This window comes from Anguilla anguilla, chromosome 1 (assembly GCF_013347855.1).
Source record: "Anguilla anguilla isolate fAngAng1 chromosome 1, fAngAng1.pri, whole genome shotgun sequence".
Classification (NCBI taxonomy): domain Eukaryota; kingdom Metazoa; phylum Chordata; class Actinopteri; order Anguilliformes; family Anguillidae; genus Anguilla; species Anguilla anguilla.
In genome coordinates, this window is record NC_049201.1 from 84,759,857 (window position 1) to 84,776,133 (window position 16,277).

Consider the following 16,277-nt stretch of genomic DNA (forward strand, 5'->3'; position numbering starts at 1 on the left):
TTGTGGAAAGTTACCCCAACTTTCCCTTAAAAAATATTAGTCTTTATTCTGTAATTTTCACAGCCTCCTGTAATTTTCCATTGTATTCAGGTCACATAGGGGTCACTGTAAAATATTCGTCTTCTAGCACATATTTATTAGCAGTTGATCAGTTTGAAAATATAAGTGTATGGTTAGTATTTGATTAATGTTTTCTGCTGAGTGAGTAAGTGTGGTTTTTTTAAGCCTTCTGCATTCTCTTGCTTTTTCTCTACAGTTGATACTGTGGTTTCTTGCATTTCCATAAGCTTAGCTGCAACTACTGATATAGGTTTATTGGATTACATATTGATTATATGAGTGTATAGTCATACATGTGATGTATTTTTATCATGAAGCATCGAGAGTTTGGAGGAAACAGTTTGATCAACATTGATGGGAATTCCCTAACTTTAACATGTGACGCCACCACAATCATGGGGAGTCTCAAAATTTTCCTACAATATTAAAAAAAAAAAAAAAAAAAAAAAAACCTTATTCTTATTGAGCCAAACATTTAGTTTTGAAATAACTGTTAGTTTACAATTTTTTATAATATCAATATCAATAACAATAAGGATGTCTGGAATTATTTTTAAAGTATTTTTAAAATCAATACTGAAATATTATTTGTAAATTCATACCACGGTGTTGGTGCAGATAAGGTGTTATGATATAAGTAAATAAATAAATAAATAAATAAATAAATAATGTGACTTCAATAAAAAGTTTTCAACAAAATAGAGTGCAAACTGAGAGACAAAATGGTTAATGGGAGAACAGACTTGTCAAAACAACACTCATAATCGTGGAAAAAAAAATAGGCTGGATATTTCCAGACAACGCAGTACTCTGGAAAGGAAAATCCGCCCAGTTCTCTTACTACTCTCCATCTCCGGTAGGCGTCCCTCTATGCCGCCTCGCTGAACCGCCTTTCTGACTCTCGTGAACACACTGGCCAGTGTCCTCGGGTGAAGCGAGCCATTGTGCGAATGCGGTCGAGGCGACCAGAAAAGGGCTTGGTTCTTCCAGCGTAACAGCGCGAGCTGCGATTGGAGCGCAGAGGACAGCGACTGCGAGCAGCGAGTAGACGTGCTTGTAAGGACGAGCGATAGCGGAGGCAGGCACCGACTCAGACTGGCACCATTGCGGTACTGTCGCCAAGATACACGGCTTTCGGCGCATATTAGGTTGAAGCAAGTAAAATACCTCCTTTTGGGAAAGACCGAGGAGGAGAAAATGGCCCTTACGGTGCTATGTATTTTAGTGACTCTAATGTCCATCTGCGGTTGGGGAAACGTCGAGGTAAGGTCTGAATAATTTAGATTTATATTTGTGGTCATTATGTCTGTTTACTGCCAAATTTTATTTGTGCGCATTTATTATGTTTGAATAAATGATACAGCTCTTGTCACGTCGCAAATAACCCATTCTTTAAAATGTACATATATATTTATACTGAGACGTAGAGTATCGTTATCTTGTGCACATAGTACTTGCAAAAGACTGCGTAGGCACTGGCATCTGATGCACTGGCGACTCGTGCCACTAGGAATGAAAAACAGTCAACCTGCGCTCCCATATCGTAGTCATCGTTGAATCGTTTTAACTAATGGTACAAAATTAATATAATAGTTGCAGCTATTTACATTGAACTGGTATTGCATAATAAATTGTTCTTATAATTAGCTGTAGCTGGATCTGCCCTGTTTAGCTGGGAGAAGGAGGGTGGATGGGGGGGGGGGGGGGGGGGGCGGCATCTGGGACGTCGCTTTGATAAATGGACAGATAAATTTGTAGAACGTCTTTATTGCTGTAGGCGGGCCTTGGTTTTTTCCATAGGGGGATGTTTCCTGAAGACTAATTGAAAAAATGATTTGGATCCTGAAACGGACCACTCCACCTGTCGTTTTATTGTCCAGCCAGAGCGTTATACTGTGCAAGGCTGCGGGCGAACACGCTTCTTCATAAATAAATAATCGAGTGACGTTTGTTGTTTTGACGTAGCCTGTGATGGTTGTTTTGTACAGAATATGTACAAATTCGTGCGATGTTTTCAGTCGCACGTAGCCTACTGTAGGCCTGTGAATTACGGAGAGTGTCGTTGTGTGTTTATTGACGGATTAATCACGGGTCCTATCTTACCAGAAGATTTACGCAAAACGCATTATCGTGTTGTGTGATCCATGCACAACTGCTAAGTTCCGTTGCCATGGAGGTTAAAATCCGTCCCGATTGGCTCGAGTGAGCGCCCGTCCGGTGCGAGTGTGTGTGAGTGTGTGTGTGTGTGTGTGTGTGTGTGTGTGTGTATGTGTGTGTGTGAGTGTGTGTGCGTGTGTGTGTGTGTGAGTGTGTGTGTGTGTTTATGTGTGTGTGAGTGTTTGTGTGTAAGTGTGTGAGTGAGTGTGTGTGTGTGTGTGTGTTTGTGTGTAAGTGTGTGAGTGAGTGTGTGTGTGTGTGTGTGTATGTGTGTATGTGTGTGTGTGTGCGTGTGCGTGTGTGTTTGTGCATGTGTGTATGTGTGTGCGTGTGTGCGTGTGTGTGCGTGTGTGCGTGTGTGTGTGTGCATGTGTGTGTGTGTGCGTGTGTGTGCGTGTGTGCGTGTGTGTGCGTGTGTGCGTGTGTGCGTGTGCGCGTGCATGAGTGCGTGTGTGCGTGTGTGTGTGCGTGTGTGCGTGTGTGCGTGTGTGCGTGTGCGCGTGCGTGTGTGCGTGTGTGCGTGTGTGTGCGTGCACATGCTGTTTCTTGCTTGGTGACTTATGTTAGTTGCTCTCAGGCCTCCACTGCACAGCCGCGGTGAGGTGGGGTAGGCCGGGCGTTGAGTCCGTTGAATGACTGGGTTGGCCGAGGACTGAGAGTTCATTTGCGGAATTGTGCAGCATGAACGTCGGTCCCCCCGGCACTGAAAAGCAAGGGTGAGCCGAGCCTGAAGCTTGAAAAGGCCGTGGCCTCAGTTTAGTATTTTACCTCCTTGAGCCGCAATGGCCGCCCAGTGAATTCAATGACGAAGGCGAACTCAGCCGTTACCAGAGGCCTAGGAAGTCAGTTGGAGCAGTGGACTAAGCGTAAGCCTCTGGTTCTACACTGGTCAGGAGCCAAAATGGCGGGCTGCGTGCGCAGGGCCCACCTGGTATGGCCTGTGCTGGAGGACGTCGCACATGCGCGGCGGCTCTGTCCTCCGGCGACGGGGCCGAATCGGAGTCACGAGGAGCCTCCCGCTAATATCCTGGCCTGGCACGGCCCCAAACCCCCACCCCCCCGGCTGTGCCAGTGCGTCAGTCAGTGACCTCTCTCCGCCGTGCTGTAGCGATTTGGGCAGACGGCAGAGCCACAGGCGGGTTTTAGGTGTGGGGGGGGGGGGGGGGGGGGTGTTGTGGGAAGAGGAGAGGAGGAGGTGAGGCCGACGACTCGGGACGGGCATGTCAGTTTGTTTCGAGATAGATGTGCATTTCCTGCTGCACTATAGCCCCCCCCCCCCCCCCCCCAGAGGTCGCACCTCGTTGGGGGAGGGGGGGGGGGGGAGGTGAGCCTGACTGGACTTTCGCGAGCCTCCTGTTCTCTGCAGTGCAGCTGGCTCCTGCGTCAGCACCGTCCGGGTGCGTCTCCGCTTGCACACGCAGCAGTTCCGCTCGCTGGAGGCCGCAGCCCGGCGCTAACCGGTTAGCACATTAATCCAAACCGACTTGACCCATACCGAGTCAGTAGGGACCAACTTGACCCTTACCGAGTCAGTAGGGTAAGCCCAACATTACAAAGTAATTGCATTTGCTTAGCGCTTCTTTTTATTAGGAGAAAAAAGAAAAGAAAAGAGAAGTGGGAGGTGGGAGAGAGAGCGAGAGTGAAAGAAAAGAATAGACACGTGGTGTCGCTGACCTTGATAATGAATGCGAGATGGTGCTAGCTGAACAGTCTGGCTCGGGTTAAAATGGTCTTTTATTTAAATGTTACTAAACACTGGTATTCAATGCTTTATTTTGTACTTGTTTACTGTGAACATTTGTCTGAAAATGATATTTGTGTCAATTTCAGATAAATACTCACAGCAAATTGACTGAAAAAAACGTATTTGTATTTCGTATGATGTTTACTGCTTCTGATTGAGAAATATTTGTATTTGTGCAACTCAAAGTACAGAACGCATAGATCAGAGGCACAGTTACAGTTTTATCATTTCTGTTTTTGAAATGTGATCTGTGGAGTGGATTTTTAGGAGGATTAATAACAGAACCAAACTAAATGCGAAAGCGTAGTATTTGACAGGGTAATTAATAATTGATTCTAATGTAATTGCCCTTAATCTGGCTATCTCTTCATTAATATCTGATATGAATATAGGTGTTGATGTGCTGATTTTCTAGTAAAATTCCCAAGCAGGCTTTCTCTATCTGGGCACCTGCACCTCCCCCTCCTTTGTTGTTTGGCTGCACAACCCCTTGTGATTCCCGCCCACCTTGATTCCCCAGTTCAGCACTGTGAGTGAGAGGCTAGTTAAAATGAGTGTTTGGACAGAGGGTCGGGTGTTTGCCATTCTGCATCCGGAACTGCGTGTCTTCTGCAATCTGGTAATCCAGAGTGATGTATCTGCTAGCAATGCTGAAGAAGAACGTGAACCATGGACTGTGGCGGACAAAATGAGATCACATGGAAACGGGCGAATGCACATTTAGAATGAGTCTAAATGCGCTCCCAGGGGGTGCGCCATTTAAAACGTGCACATTTTTGTGAACAGAAGTTGATGTCCTGTGCCCTGGATCTCAGCACGGGTACAGATCCGAGATCTGCAGGGAAGAGCAGACACTGCAGTAGCCCTCTACACCGGTCTGCTCTGTTCTGTTCTGTTCTGTTGAGCTCTCATCTGTTCTCAGTGAGCAGAATGGCAGGGCTGTCGATCTGTTCTGTTCTGCTCTGCTCTGTTCTGTTCTGTTGAGCACTCATCTGTTCTCAGTGAGCAGAATGGCAGGGCTGTCGGTCTGTTCTGCTCTGTTCTGTTCTGTTGAGCACTCATCTGTTCTCAGTGAGCAGAATGGCAGGGCTGTCGGTCTGTTCTGCTCTGTTCTGTTCTGTTGAGCTCTCATCTGTTCTCAGTGAGCAGAATGGCAGGGCTGTCGTTGGACACTGGACTTAAATCCTTTCATCTGGGTTAGCCAGTGCCGCGCACAGCTCTTTCTCACTCACAGTATCTGATGACTAAGTGCTGTGCCCCACCTGGGAATCGAACCCGGCAACCCTGCCGTTGTACGCCTGGGTCCCTATCTGTTACACTGTGACCCCCCCCCCCCCCCACCCCCAACCCCCCCACCCCCAACCCCCACTATCAGCAATGGCTGCTGAGGTTTATTAGCCATAAACAGGCTCCTTTTCTGAAGGAATAGCGCAGTGCTAAGAGCATTTACTGGGATTAGCGCTCTGCTTAAGATCTTTGTGTTGTGCAGGGGAACCTGCAGATGTACAGTCTAGGTTTACAGTCAGGATTACATGCTGAAGGGGCTGGTTTATACTCAGATGGTGTGTGTGCTCCGACCAGCTATTTCATTTGCTAGTATTCTTCAACTGTATGTTTTTTTTTTTTTTTTTGTTTAAATCAAAGCTTATTGAGGTAGGATTGTGTTTCCAGAAACAACTGCATTTTTTTGCACCTTAGGACATTATCATACTCTGTTGTTAAAATGAGAACAAATGTGTAATTGGCCATTTTGGTATCATATAGTCTTAATTCGCCTGTAGCCAATTTTGGCTTTGTAGGTGCAGGAAAACTTTTATTTTTTTTTAATCTGGTGTTTATCTGGTGATGACATCATTGTCCTGACAGGTAGAAATATACAACTATTTTGTGTTGGGTAAAAAGTCATGACTGTCTGTCACATGGCCACACAGCTGGGAATTCACATCATGGCACTGCCTTATAGGTTAAAATATTATGTTTTGGCGCTATATCAGATTATGCATGAAAATGTAAAGCAGGCAGGAGAATGGCAACCATTAGGGAAATGCTAACAACAGCTCTGCAAATATATTTGCAGATATATATATGTGTGTGTGTATATATAGCTGCTCAGACATAGTAAAGATGGGGTACATATGACTACCCTGTGATGCTATCAAACTACATGTCTGGGCAATTGTACTGTATCTTAATCGACAAACTGCTTTGATTCACTGTTTTCTTTGTAAATGTGTTTAATCATTGACAGATTAGGTTACCCTGTGAACGTCCCTTATTTTCTGAAATGGTGAAATCGCTTTCAGGCAGGTGACCTTTTGGAATGGAGTTTCATTTGCGTGCAGAATTAGGCATTTCAACGTGGCGCGCAGTTCAGTTCTGCACCGTGCAAATGTCCATGAGAGTCTATCCCTCACAGACATGAAATATACTGAAATGTATTTAAAATATATTAAAAATATATCATTTATATATTTAAAATATATGTAAAAATATATTTTTAATATATTTATAAGAAAATATATTGCAAAACTGCAATTAATGGGCGAAATATTGGCCACGATACGTACTTCGCTGTGGAATATATTTATCATGATATTGTTCAGAAAGTCTGCATATTTGCAATATATTGTTGTGTATTACTTTTCAATAAGGGATATAAAATATTCACCTGTTTCTCCCAAGGAAGTAAGGGAACACGTGGATTCAGTCCAGACTTTTAACTAACGCTTTTCTGAATAACACGCAATGGACCCGGCTAATAAACTCACATGAGCTCTGTGGCCACCACACGTACTCGCTTACAGCGCTGTGTTTGTCCACACGCTGTCGAACCATGCGCACAATCATTCATAATTTATAAACGATGCCAAGAAAGGGCTCGTATTAGGGATTGTGCACAATAACAGACACGCGTTTACTTAACACGCTGTATCCAGTCATTTTGATGCGCTCACCGGCATATGGTCATCGTACGGCGCGATCCAAACCGTAACAATTACTATAAATTGGTGCAGTAAAGAACCGCCGAGTGAACATCTGCTGCCTGCTGTTTGGTGTGTTGCTGCAAGAAAAATGAGTTCATATCACTTGAATTGTTAATGTTCCTTTTGTTTCTAAAAATGGCCTTGGGATTTTTGCGCGCAATGTCGGAACATTCGCCGAACGATGCTCGGTTCCTCGTTTATTTGATTAATTGACGCATTAAATGAATTTCACATTTTCAGTAAAAAAATACAAATTATTTGCATTACTTTCATATTTTAAATATGTTGTAAAAAAATAAATATATGACAAAAATGGTTTATAAAAAAAACATTTCAAAGAGCAAAAAGTCAATCACAAAACAAGGATAGCCCGCTTCTCTCATCATTCCATATTGTATGCGGGAGAATATCTCCCATTTTGGAAGGAACATCAGAATATACAAATATTTGGTGATGAGGCTGGGCCGTTCAGCCTGTCTGGGCTCATAACACCCCCCTAGAGGGTCCAGCATTGTATCAAGTTCCTACTTGAAGATCCCAAGGGGTCCCCTGCCTCCACTACATCACCTGGCAAACTGTCAGATTCAGCCAATTAGGACTTGCGGATGCAAACCTGAACCGTGCGTTTCCGTGCCGATGCTTCGGCTCGCGTGTTGCTAAGGGAAACGCTAAGGCCCTATTGTCTGAAACAGTGAACGCGATGGGTGTCTTCACTGCGCCCACACCGAAGCTGCAACACAAGATTAACCCGTGAAGATGTGGTGACAGGCCAAAAAAATAATTAATAAATAAATAACGGGAACAACTGAAGGGAACAACTGAAAGCCTGCTGACTTTTTCGTGAAGATCCACTTCACCTCTCTGAATTTTGTGATGTTTAAAAAGCCAGACTTGTAGCAAAGCGTCAGCCTCTGAAATGTGAGTGCCATCGTAGTTAAACTGGCACACTGTAACCTGGTTCGCTCCAAACCGGAACAGGACTGAGTAATACACAGTTAAGCCCTTGCATGCTAATCCAAGCCAGCTCCTGCTCCAGAGAGCAAGCAGGGTGGTGACTGGCGTAGATTAGCATGCATCAGTCTTGGACTGAATGACAACAAAAAAAAAAAGAGTTCCAGTTTGGAGAAATAGAATGGCCTTATCTTACCTTCAAAACAAGATCAAATACTCAAAATTCTAAAAAATTATTTAAAAATGTTTTTTTACTGCTACTGCCTGCTTTAAGTGATGGACATAATCTCTCGGTTAATCTCCGTAGCAACAAAGACACAAACGCACTCACATTTTAAAATGACAAATGTCAGCTTATGCAGTATGAAGGAAGCCTTGTGGTAACATCACCTTTGAAATGCTTGGAAAGGACTGGAGCGGTCTGCAGCCCAGCTGAGGTCTGGCAGAAGGAGGGTGTTGTATTTAATCAGCTTCTCACTGTATGACTCACTGTTGGAAGAAAAAGGTTTTGTTATCAACGACTGAGACATGCTGGAAATGAAAGTTCTTTAAAAAAAAAACAAATAAATAAATAAATAAAAACAGTTTTATTTCTCAACACAATCTAAAATATCTTTATATCCACGCAAACACACAGGGCTGGTTCTAGCTATGGCCTGGATGCAAAGCATTTTTTTCCCCCCACAAACACTTGTTTGGGGAACTTATTTTAGGTGATTGGCGAACTTGGCAAACCGCATACATGTGAAAAAATCTTTGCGTTTTAAGTGTGAAATGTTTCTCAGGGCGATTGTTGACTGAATCCAGGCCTGTGTGGCTGTGACTCACAGGTTTCCATTGTTCAGACGACATCAGAGCCGCACCGGAAAACCCAGAGATTTTACAGTTACAAGGTGTTATTCGGAGTGGGAGGAGAAATGTGTGGGGATTGCTAAATTATACTGAGGACAGGAAGCAGAGGATGGGCGAGACAGCTGCAGGACTGGAGGTGTGATGTAAACCCTCGACAAAAAAAGCAAACATTTCTCTCACCGCCGTGTCATGTGGTAGCTCAGCTGCGAAGGGGAATTTCTGAAATGTCAAAGTAAAATTAAAAGCGGAAAAAAATATTTAGCTTTTCAGTGGTGCTTGAATTCTATTTACGATGTGCTTAAATTCATGTGAAAGGGAAACAATGCGTATGACATATGACAGAATACACATTAAAGACAAAACAAATAATTTACAACGGCATTATTCTCCCTCTTTGTTTTTCCCACGGCGCACAGGACTGCCTGGCAAATTGTGGTCACTCACTCACTCACTCACTCACTCATGGACGACCTTTGAGGGACGTTTGGTAGGACGCATGCGCAGTTGGTGCGGTGGTGCTTCGTTTAGTAGGACGTATGCGCAGGTGCATCTCCCAGAATCACTTCGAACACACAAGATTTTTTAAGCACACCTTTATCGCCTAACGTTACTTTAGCTAACCCTAACATGTTAGCGCTTCGCTTGCTTTAGTTAGCCTAGTTAGCGCGTACCACCGATATAGACGTATGGACACACGGAGGACAACAAATAACGTTACAGAGGTGAGGACATGCCATAGCTGGCTAGCTATATAGTTAGCCAAGTTTTACTCATGACACTTTGCACAGGTGCGCCGTGGGTATGGACAGTTTCGTCCTTGTTAAATTGAGAGTCCTTCTTCTTTTGTGAGTTTTGTTAGCTGAGGCCTTTCATAGCATGTGGGCAGCAGGACATTCAGCTGATGCACTCCTATTGTGAAATAATAATTCCCTAAAATCACCTTTTAATTCATATTCAGAGGATTTATGAACTGGCTGATAATGAGTGATTACATCCTCCATTATTGTACTAAATGCAATCAAGCAATTAATTATGGAGTTTCACAGACTCAAACCGTGTCCTTACAAAAGCTGACTTGAAAAACTGTACAGTACCAAATGTAGAAACCAAAAGAGAGAGAAAAAATTGTTTGGTTGCTACATGCAGTGTATTAACACAGGGACTGACCTAGTCCGTTTCTGTTCCTGTACACAAGTTTGGGTTGATTATAGTTCATAAATAGAGGTCGAGCTAAGGTAGAAATAGGGGTGCAGGAGGCAGAGAGGACGGGTCTCCCCAATGTTTGAAGCCGGAAAAATTGCCCCCCCCCCCCCCCCAAGTAATATTTGTATTCATTTATTGTTTCTTGCAATTTCTTGTGTGTCCCCCAATGTCCAACTCACTTCCTTGCCATTTGAGTCAAGCTGCAACATAATATTTCAATATGATTACATGAGGAAATGAGGGAGTTTAGTATTTTGCAAGCGGGGGCATCCATGAACAGCATTAAACTGCTCTGCACATCTACAGCTCAGTTATCTGTGCGCGTGGCCTGCAGCACCACACCCTCAGAAGGGCTGAGTCAGCAGCACTGCTAAGTGCTGCTAATTAAGCAGCTCTTTGTGTTCCCTAGTGCCTCGCGTTGCAATACCACTCTTATAAAATAATGAGAAATAATGTTTCGCTTATGAAATTGAGCATAATGCACATAATATAGTGTATGACGTGTAGGTATAGAATCTGAAATAGAAAAATTGCCGTTTTCAAAATATTTCATGTCATTTCCCCATTTTGTAATGACTAGTTATTTGTGTATTTATTTATGTCAATTTCGTATATGTGTTTGTTACACTTATTTCTGGGAGATGAAGGAACAGATTTTTAACGTTTCACAGAACACTCGATGTATGGTCACGGTCGTGAAACTTTTGCTGGCCGGGAAATTATCGGCTATCGTTTTACCGAAGCAGCGATGACTGGGCCACGGAGCCGGTGGTAATATGCAGCATATAGAAAATGGCGTAATCCCCAACACCTGCTGTGCAGCAAGCGAACCGCAAGCTTGGGCTGGGTCAGTCTTTGGTGCTGTTGAGCGGCGTAGTGCTGAGAAGATACTCTACTGGGGAACATTCTCCAATACGGCAGCATCGACTGTTCTGCGGTCATGAGCTAATTTTGCACGTGCATAAAGATTTGTTTTCAGTTTGGTTTTTTTTTTTTGGTTTTTTTAAATAACGGACATCAGCTAAACCCCTTGTCATATAAAGCCTACATTATTTTTTTTATTCCGGCTACTTTTTCCCCCCCACTGAACTTATAGCCTACATGTGAAGTTTCATTTTGTTTCATTGTTTTTATAGAAATGGTGGCATGTGCTTTGTAGCTATACAGCCTATGTACTATGCTATGTGATCCTCTGGCATTTTACTTAACTGCTTTGTTAAGTAAACTGAAAATCAAATCTAACAGGGTTCAGAAGAGTCCAACAGGAATAGGAAATACAAGCAAAAGCAAAAAAAAAAAAGGAAAAAAGTGTTGATTTTGCGCCCAAGCATTGCGCTGTGCTGGGCTGAATTTGAGATCCTGGTTCCAGGATCCAGTCCTAGGCCAGCCTCAGGACCTGAGCTTGCATGTGCTGATCTAGGGTCTGTTCAGCCTTTTTTTTAGCTCATAATAGATGAGTCTGGGGTGTGAACAGCATCAGAATGCAGGCCTCCTCTCTGTCTCTGCGAGTCGACGCTCACAGACCAAACAGAGGAGGGTTCGTTCGAATCTCGGTGCGAAGGTTCCCTTCGTCATCCTCAGTGTTTCCGTTGCACAGTTGTCTGGGTCCCCTCGCACACCCCACCCCAAAGCCGCCGGCTCCCCTCAAACACGCAGGCGCCTGCGCCCGGCTGGGTTCATTTCGCTGCCGAGAGGTAATCGGTTTCTGCTAATGGCTTCAGACGCCTCGCGGTGTGTGTGTACGCGTGTGTGTGTGTGTGTGCACGCGCGTGTGTGTGTGTGTGTGCACGCATGTGTGTGTGTACGCGTCGCGGTGTGTGTGCAAGCGTGTGTGTATGTGTGCACGCGTGTGTGTGTGTGTGTGCACGTGTGTGTGTATGTGTGCACGTGTGTGTGCGTGTGTGCACATGGATGTGTATGTGTGTGTGTGTGCGTGTGCGCGTGTGTGTGTGTGTGTGTGTGTGCACGCGTGTGTGTGTGTGTACGCGTGTGTGTGTACGCGTCGCGGTGTGTGTGCACGCGTGTGTGTGTGTACGCGTCGCGGTGTGTGTGCACGCGTGTGTGTGTACACGTCGCGGTGTGTGTGTGTGTGTGTGTGTGCACGCGTGTGTGTGTGTGTGTGTGTGTGTGCGCGTCGCGGTGTGTGTGTGTGTGTGTGTGTGTGTGTGTGCGCGTCGCAGTGTGTGTGCGTGTGTGTGTGTGCGTGTGTGTGTACGCCGTGGGTGAAAGTGTTTCGCTTTGCAGTGGCACATCTTCCCTTTCCTGGATGGCCGTGGGCAGGGCTTGCTCTGGAGCTCTGGAGGAAATCTTTCTGTCGCGATCGGAGGTTTGGCGTAGCCCCTTCTGGCCGTGAGATCTTTCTGTTGCCGTCGCCCAGCGAGGGGCAGAGGGAGCGCAGGAGGGCTGGCGGAGCACTGTGGGCTGAGTCAGCGGAACGGTGCATTGTGGGAAACGCTGTGAGGCTGTCCTTTGCGATCACATTGTCTGTGGCACAGTATCGCGGGCGTGCCCAAACGTGTCCGTGAAGGGTCTGTGTGGGTGCGGGCTGCTGTTCTTCCCCGGCATGAGAACACCTGATTCGACCAATCAGGGTGTCTACAGTTACCCTTTTGAAGAGCGGATTTTCTTGGGATGTTCTGGAACTCCATTGCTTTCAATTACCAGTAGCGATTGTTACATCAGCACTAGAATGTTCAGTTAAGAGCATTCTGATCGCACCTTTGTGATTTAGCTGAGTGGTGAGATTGGAGGCGCCCGAGGCACGGCTCAGGAAGGGTCAGGGGCGCGGGAGTCAGCGGCTGTTTTTAGGAGCGGGGCACGCGCATCATTGCAGTGAGGCCTTGGCTCTGATGCTATTATCTGGAACAGCTTTCACAGGCCGCATTTTTTTGTGTGCCTGCTATCCATTCATGCAGCTGGATATTTCCCTGAAGAAATTGGGTTCAGGACACCTCGCTCAAGGGCACAGCAGCGGTGCCCCAACCTGGGATTTGAACCCGCAAAACTTTAAATTACAAAGTCAGTTTCTCCAGCCACCGTGCCACGCTGGTGCCAAGGCCTCGGGCAGCACAGCCTCAGCCAGCGATATGGCTCTGAACCCCCGCTCCCGTCAGGAATAGGTATTGGGGGAGGGGGGGGGGTTAGTATAATTGACAGGTTTGACCCGATGAAAAGACTCATCCTGGGAAAGGGGGGGCAGACTGTCAGTGCTGGCCGGAAACAGGTAGCCCGAGGCACAGCTGGGACGCTTTGATAAGGCCCCTCCATGTGTTTAAATAAACCCTCTCCTTCCAGCGCGAGCGAGGGAATGCTGGGGGAGCAGAGATGGGGGGGGGAGCTGCAGGAGAGCAGCAGCAGATTCGTCTCTGCCTCACAAACACTCGCAGGTAGACGGGAGGAAGGCGCTCTGCGGTCTGGGAGGGGACTCCGCGATCGCGCCTGCGTGACTCGAATGCGGTAACCGTGACAGCACTGGCCTATAAAAAACAAAAGTAAAAAAAAAAAGAACACAGACTGCGTCTACGGCTCAATCGCCCCGGCAACCCATAAACATGATGGCGGTAATGGCGGCCCGTGCGGCGAAGGGGGGTGGGGATCCGGGGGGGGGGGGGGGGGGGCAGCGATGGGCTCCCCGCCAAACTGTTTCCCGAGATGTGTTGTTTCTTAAATTAAAATAAAGGAAAGAAAGAAAGAAAAGCAGCAGATATCAGCAGAGCCCTGGCGAGGGTCCCGGTGTGCCAGTTCCGCTCGGGCGCCCTCCTGCTCCTCCCGTCCGCTCCTGTGACCGGTGCCGCCCCGGGCGCGGGGGTGTGGCCGACGCCGCGACGCGTTCCTCGAGTCATGTGACCCGCAGCCGCCCAGATGGAAAGTTCCGGACTCCCTCTGTCAGATCGGCTCCGCCCATCACGCCAGGCCGCCGCCCCCCCCCTCGCCCCCCCTCGCCCCGCCCCTCTCTGGCACACGCGTGCCTCAGCTCGTCCTGAGCAGCTTCTTCTCCCCCCGCCTTTTGTTTCATACGCTCCGCTCACTCTTCATGCTTTGAATTATTAATCACCCACACGTGCCTCCCTCTCTCCCTCTATCCTCCATCCCTCCCTCCCTCCCTCCCTCCCTCTATCCCTCCCTCCCTCCCTCCCTCTCTCCCTCCCTCCCTCCCCCTCTCCCTCTCTCCCTCCTTTTCCCCCTCCCTCCCTCTCTCCCTCTATCCCTCTGTCCCTCTCTCCCTCTGTACTTCCCTCTCTCTCCATCCCTCTCTTCCTCCATCCCTCCCTCCCTCCCTCCGTCCCTCCCTCACTCCCCTCGCACATCCTCTGATATGAATCGCTGGTCTCGGTGGGCCCGTAACTGGCTTTGTTTTGGATCCGGGTCTCTGGAGGGGAGATCATGTTGTTCTGCCAGGCTCCTATTGGTCCACCGGGGCTGCCTTCGTCACCCCAACCACCTCCCCGAAGGGAGGCGTCCGTTACCCCTGGCAGACCTCATCTCTGCTTCCCCTCACCGCTCTCGGGCACAGACGCCTAGCTGGCATGGCACTGGCCGGCATGGGTGATGTGTTGTTTAATGACGGCTTTTGTTGACGATCGCGTGGGTTTACAGTCTTGTGACTGAATGTGTTCTGGTATCACTGTACAGGATGTTGTGTTTTCTTGTTTTTGAAGGCCTTAAGGAGAAATGTTTTTCCCCATTCGTGTAATTGAGGTCATTGTGAGTGCCAAGCAACATCTGAAGAGCTAATCTGAAAAAACTTCATTTATACCATAACTTAAATAACTGCACTGTCGTCTATACATTTATTTATACCATATTTAAAACCAATGAATATTCCTAAATAAAACATTTAAAACAATTGAATGGGTTGAAATGTGGTACAGATTTTTTAAAGATAGCAAACAAATGCTATACTTTTTATTCAGTAAACACCTGTGATTATTGTGAGCTTCACCTCCACGTAGTTGATCACTGTCCTCCCCTGCTTATGGTTCATCCGTCCAAAATGGCAAGTGGAGAAAAATAACCTCTGAACTGATGAAGAGACTAACCGAGCGTTTGCAGCCTAAGAGGAAAGTTTCATTATACCGTTGCTCGTGAGAACACAAGCGCGTTACAGATTGTTCTGCAGACACAGGGTGTAGTCTTCCTTTACGCAGTTAACACGGGGGTTACATTTAAGGCCGGTTTACGTTCGTTCCCCGTGGGGAGTGAGACGTGGGCCCCTGCTTGATTGGTCTGGAGACCCCGCACTCAGCCAGTCACTAGAATGCCAGTCCACGCGGTCTCGGTAATGGAGAGACGCTCGACGTCGTCCGTCACGTTTCTCATGCGTTCTCACACTGTGTTACAGTAAAGGTCGCGGTGTGGAATGGAAGATAGTAGCGGTTTTTAATTTGTATTGGCATCTAATTTCTAAATTTCAACGCCCACATTCACTGGCAGTGTGAGATGAGTTGAATTCAGTTGGGGGGGGGGGGGGGGGTTCACGTTTTGAGGGCAAGTGAGATATTCCAGGCGTGTTTCGTAGCATACATAACACACAAAGGAAAACGCAAGTTACGCGTTGTACCTGTGCCGCATGGAGCGGTTTGTATCACCGATTCTCTGTGTAGCAAAGAAATGTCCTTCTTTCGCGTATGCAGTCAGTCCGTGAGCACACTAGCCTTGAGAAATAAAATGACACCGATGTGGAATTGGCTGAAGACGATTGGTGAATACCGCTCGATGTTCTGTGAGCGCACGTCTCACGGTGGCTCGCGTCTTTTACCCGGAGCGGACGAGTGGCGTCTGCGCCCCGCCCCCGTTAAATACGCCGCTCCTCCCGCCCCTCTTTTCCTTTTAACGGTGCGCTCTGCGACGCGCGCCGCAGCCCTTGACCCATTTCTACAGGCATCCGCGAATCGCGCGGAAATTTCCAGGAGGGAGGGAGGGATGGAAAAAAAAAGCTCTCCGTTTTCATTGCGCAATGCCTGGCCTGGCCCGGCCTGGCGTAGGTCTGTGCCGCGGCGATAAGCCCGCGATCGCCGATGGACCCGCTGCATTAATACACCGTCCACGGGGCAGGCTTCCAGCTGAGCTGTTTTTTGGCACTGGGGACGAGGTCACTTGCGTGTAAAGGAGCGTCAGTTCTGTGCACTATTTAAACCCGCCTTCCGATTCGTCCAGTTCGCTGGCTGCATTAATGAGCATCGAAGGAATAGACCTGCTCACTCAAGCGTATTAACTGATAATTGGGTGCTGGAGTCCCACAAGCTACAAAGGGAAGATAAAAACGGACAGCACTCACTGGAATATTATGAACTGTCGTTTTATTGCATCCGTGTATGCAGAGGCAC

General features: G+C 47.1%; 1 protein-coding gene across 2 annotated transcripts in view; it reads left to right on the plus strand.

Moving 5' to 3' along the window:
* Positions 1 to 903: 903 nt before the first annotated feature.
* The window catches only part of aplp1 (amyloid beta (A4) precursor-like protein 1), a 70,861-nt gene continuing 55,487 nt past the window's right edge, over positions 904 to 16,277 (plus strand). Inside the window, exon 1 of one of the 2 annotated variants that reach the window (XM_035405482.1) lies at positions 904 to 1,323. In XM_035405482.1, coding sequence (XP_035261373.1) covers positions 1,258 to 1,323 — 66 coding nt within the window. In that variant the 5' untranslated portion in view covers positions 904 to 1,257. The remainder of the gene's footprint in view (positions 1,324 to 16,277) is intronic. The other variant, XM_035405473.1, reaches the window with a different exon arrangement.